This window comes from Balaenoptera ricei, chromosome 12 (genome assembly GCF_028023285.1).
Source record: "Balaenoptera ricei isolate mBalRic1 chromosome 12, mBalRic1.hap2, whole genome shotgun sequence".
In the NCBI taxonomy this organism is placed as follows: domain Eukaryota; kingdom Metazoa; phylum Chordata; class Mammalia; order Artiodactyla; family Balaenopteridae; genus Balaenoptera; species Balaenoptera ricei.
The window spans coordinates 30,919,891-30,923,488 of record NC_082650.1 but is presented as its reverse complement, the minus strand read 5'-3'; the positions used below and the strand labels follow the sequence as shown (position 1 = coordinate 30,923,488).

The window sequence follows — 3,598 nt, the reverse complement described above, 5'->3', positions numbered from 1 at the left end:
ACCATGAAGGAATACAAAAAGAAAAGAAAACCCCATAAACTCTGAAAATACAAGCAATAGAAGAAATCTATTCTCCAAATAAGTTTAACAAGCTATTATGAGTAAATGCTTCCTCAGTCTTTACAGTCTATACTATAGGGATTTTTGAGGCTATAATTTGAAGAAGATGTAATTTATTTCTTCCTTCTTGAAAAAAATGAAGTACAGTTTATCGTTACTGCTGAAATGACTACTTAGGGGAGATAGCTTAGTAAATAAAACAGCCTTTGGTAGCTTAATTAGTTCTCAACTCAGGTGGTTACGGGCAAGATTTCAAAAGATAAAGTAACACAGAAAAGGGATTTTCTAGTGATTAGCTAATTACATTTTATAAAACATATCATTGGACTAAGTATGTTGACTATAATTTTAATGATTTTCTGCAACAAGTTTTCACTCTAAATATATTAAAAACTTGGGAATACTTTTTAGAAGGACCAAGAGGTTATAGTTAATATGCCCCCCCAAATGGGAGAAAAGTTACTAGCTTTCGTTTTAACTAGAAATCTTTTTCCTCTTACAGAAGCTTTTGAAATTGCCATCTCCTTCTTGCTTTAAATTGCTGAAATAGGGAATTTGAGAACCTTGAAATCATTCAAACAAGAAGGCAATGGTGAAAAATTTCTCCCAAGCTGAAGCTGTGGAACTCTGCTACAAGAACGTGAACGGGTCCTGTCTTAAGACTCCTCACTCACCAGGTCCTCGGGCAATTCTGTATGCAGTCCTCAGTTTTGGGGCTGTGCTGGCTGTGTTTGGAAACTTACTGGTCATTACTGCTATCCTTCACTTCAGACAGCTGCACACGTCTACAAAGTTTCTGATCGCATCCCTGGCGTGTGAGGACTTCTTGGTGGGAGTGACTGTGACGCCCTTTAACACAGTGAGGTCTCTGGAGAGCTGCTGGAACTTTGGAGAGAGTTACTGTAAATTTCATACATGTTTCGATAATTCCTTCTGTTTTGCTTCTTTATTTCATTTATGCTGTAACTCTATTGACAGATATATTGCTGTTACTGATCCTCTGACCTACCCAACCAAGTTTACTGACTTGGTTTCAGGAATATGCATTGTTCTCTCTTGGTTCTTTTCTGTCACATATAGTTTTTCTATCTTTCACACAGGGGTCAATGAGGAAGGGGTTGAGGACCTAGTAGTTGCTCTCACCAGTGTAGGAGGCTGTCCGGCTTCACTGCATCAAAACTGGGTTCTACTTTGTTTTCTTCTATTCTTTATAGCTACTGTTGCCATGGTATTTGTTTATATACGGTAAGGTATTTTTGGTGGCTAAATATCAGGCCAGGAAGATAGAAAGTACAGCCAGCCAAGTTCAGTCCTCCTCAGAGAGTTATAAGGAAAGAGTGACAAAGAGAGAGAGAAAAGCTGCTAAAACATTGGGTATTGCTATGGCAGCTTTTCTGGTCTCTTGGCTTCCATATATTATTGATGCTATAATTGACGCTTATATGAATTTTATAACTCCTCCTTATGCTTATGAGATTTTAGTGTGGTGTGTTTATTGTAATTCAGCTATGAACCCCTTGATATAGGCTTTCTTTTATCCATGGTTTCACAAGGCAATAAAACTTATTGCAAGTGTCAAAGTCTTAGGAAGTGATTCATCAACAATTAATTTATTCTCTGAGGAAGCAGATGTATATTGATAAGATTACTGTAGGGACTTTAAAACTAATGTGGATTAAGGTCAAGTGCAAAATTAAACACTTGGATCTAGAGAGGCAAGTGTAATCATTTGCCAACTAGGAGGATATTAACATTCAACGGTTAGTTGTTCTAAAACATTTGTTTTCTTCATACATTTTGACATTTTTTTAGCATTTAGAAATAAATGAATAGGATTTGCTGATTATTTTCCGTTTCGTATTCTTTTATGCTTTTCTGATTCTCTACCTTTGTGTCTGAAATTTCTCATTGTTTCTTCAGATAATTTGAATTTTGTAGATCCTTCTATCCTTGTTACCAATGTTTATTTGTCCAAAATATATATAGGGGAAAAAAAACTCTTGCCTAACTTGAAGGTAGATTTTGGGGGGACAAAAATCTTCTTCCAAAGTATACTTTGAGAAGTAAATACAAGATTATAAATTCCTGAAACTTTTGTTAATCTACAAGGACTTTAGAAAAAGCTGCAATGGAAACTTCCCAGTGAATTAAAGATTGAAAAGCACTAAAGCTCTTGTGTTTTCCAAACCCTGGTGATGCCTCCTCTCCATTTTACAGACACTGTGTTCAAAGAACATGTACAGTGATTATATGATTACACTGCATTTTACTTTTGGAGGACATAATTAATTACAGTCAAATGAGCATGTGGACAAAGAGATGGTTTCTGTACTGCTTTTCTTTAGCAATTTGAAGTAAAAATAAGAATTTTATAAAAAAGCTAATTCAAATTAACATTTTTTTCACTTTTGAGTTCGTTCTTTGTACTAGACACTGTATTTGGCATTGGAAATATAAAGCCAAATGACCCAAGTATAACCAAGAATGATTTCAAATTAGCAAGTACCCAAACTGGTATTGTAGACTCTAGGAAGAGCTTCAGTTTTCTCATCTGATAATTTCTTACTCACATGAATTTTAATTCATTTTAATTAAACATATACATTGAGTGTTTAAGATAGAGTAAAAATTTGAAAAAAAACTAATAATAGGGTGATTTGCCTTTTCAAGTCTTCGAATCACAGCCTTAAATCTTTGCTTATGTAGCTAGCTGATTTTCACAGCTATTCTGTAGCAAACTTGTTTTTTTTTTGGCCATGCTGCATGGCTTGTGGGATCTTAGTTCCCTGACAAGGGATCAAACCCAGCCCATGGCAGTGAAAGCGCCAAGTGCTAACCACGGGACCGCCAGGGAATTCCCTGTAACAAACTTGTTTTATGAAATGAGAAGAAGAGATAACTAAGTAAATAGAGTTACATAAACATTATGTGTTACATGTTTTATTAATGAACCAGTTTGGAAATACTTTACACAAGATTAAGCTGTTTCACATTTGTGCATTACTACCTTTCAAATAGAGCTGACAGTATTTAGGAGAAGAAAAGGTAAAGGTAAAAGAGGATGAAAGGTATTTGCAGCAGAATACCTGTGTGGTTCAGACCATGACGTCATGGAACAGGTCTACTGGTCACCTTTCAAAAGAGCACAGTTAAGGTCTCCCACACTCACTCCCCAAGAAGTGTCCCTTTGACGGTGAGTCAGGATTGTTGTCTTCATAGAAATGTGTGTTCCTTCCATAATTGCAAGTGTAAACTGACACTGACACACAAAGATAATAAGGAAAACCATTTGGGGGGCTTAAAATATATATACACTCTTCTGTTCACTTGCACTATGTAGAGTATAATCTTTAGATGAACTGATTGCAGAAATAAATACTGTCCAGTGATGTTTGTGAGCTCTTATTCACATCCGTAAGTGAAGAATACACTTCAAAGGTACTCTTTCTTGTTTATTTTTCTACTCTCCTAGAACTTCTTCATAAATGAAGTCTTTTTTTTTTTAAACATCTTTTTTGAAGTATAATTGCTTCACAGT

The 3,598-nt window shown here is 35.4% G+C and overlaps 1 protein-coding gene across 1 annotated transcript; it reads left to right on the top strand.

Moving 5' to 3' along the window:
- Nucleotides 1-649: 649 nt before the first annotated feature.
- TAAR9 (trace amine associated receptor 9) lies at nucleotides 650-1,700 on the top strand. Its single transcript, XM_059941614.1, is given in 2 exon segments — nucleotides 650-1,294; nucleotides 1,296-1,700. Coding segments are annotated over 2 exon segments (1,050 nt in total).
- The last annotated feature ends 1,898 nt before the right edge of the window (nucleotides 1,701-3,598 follow it).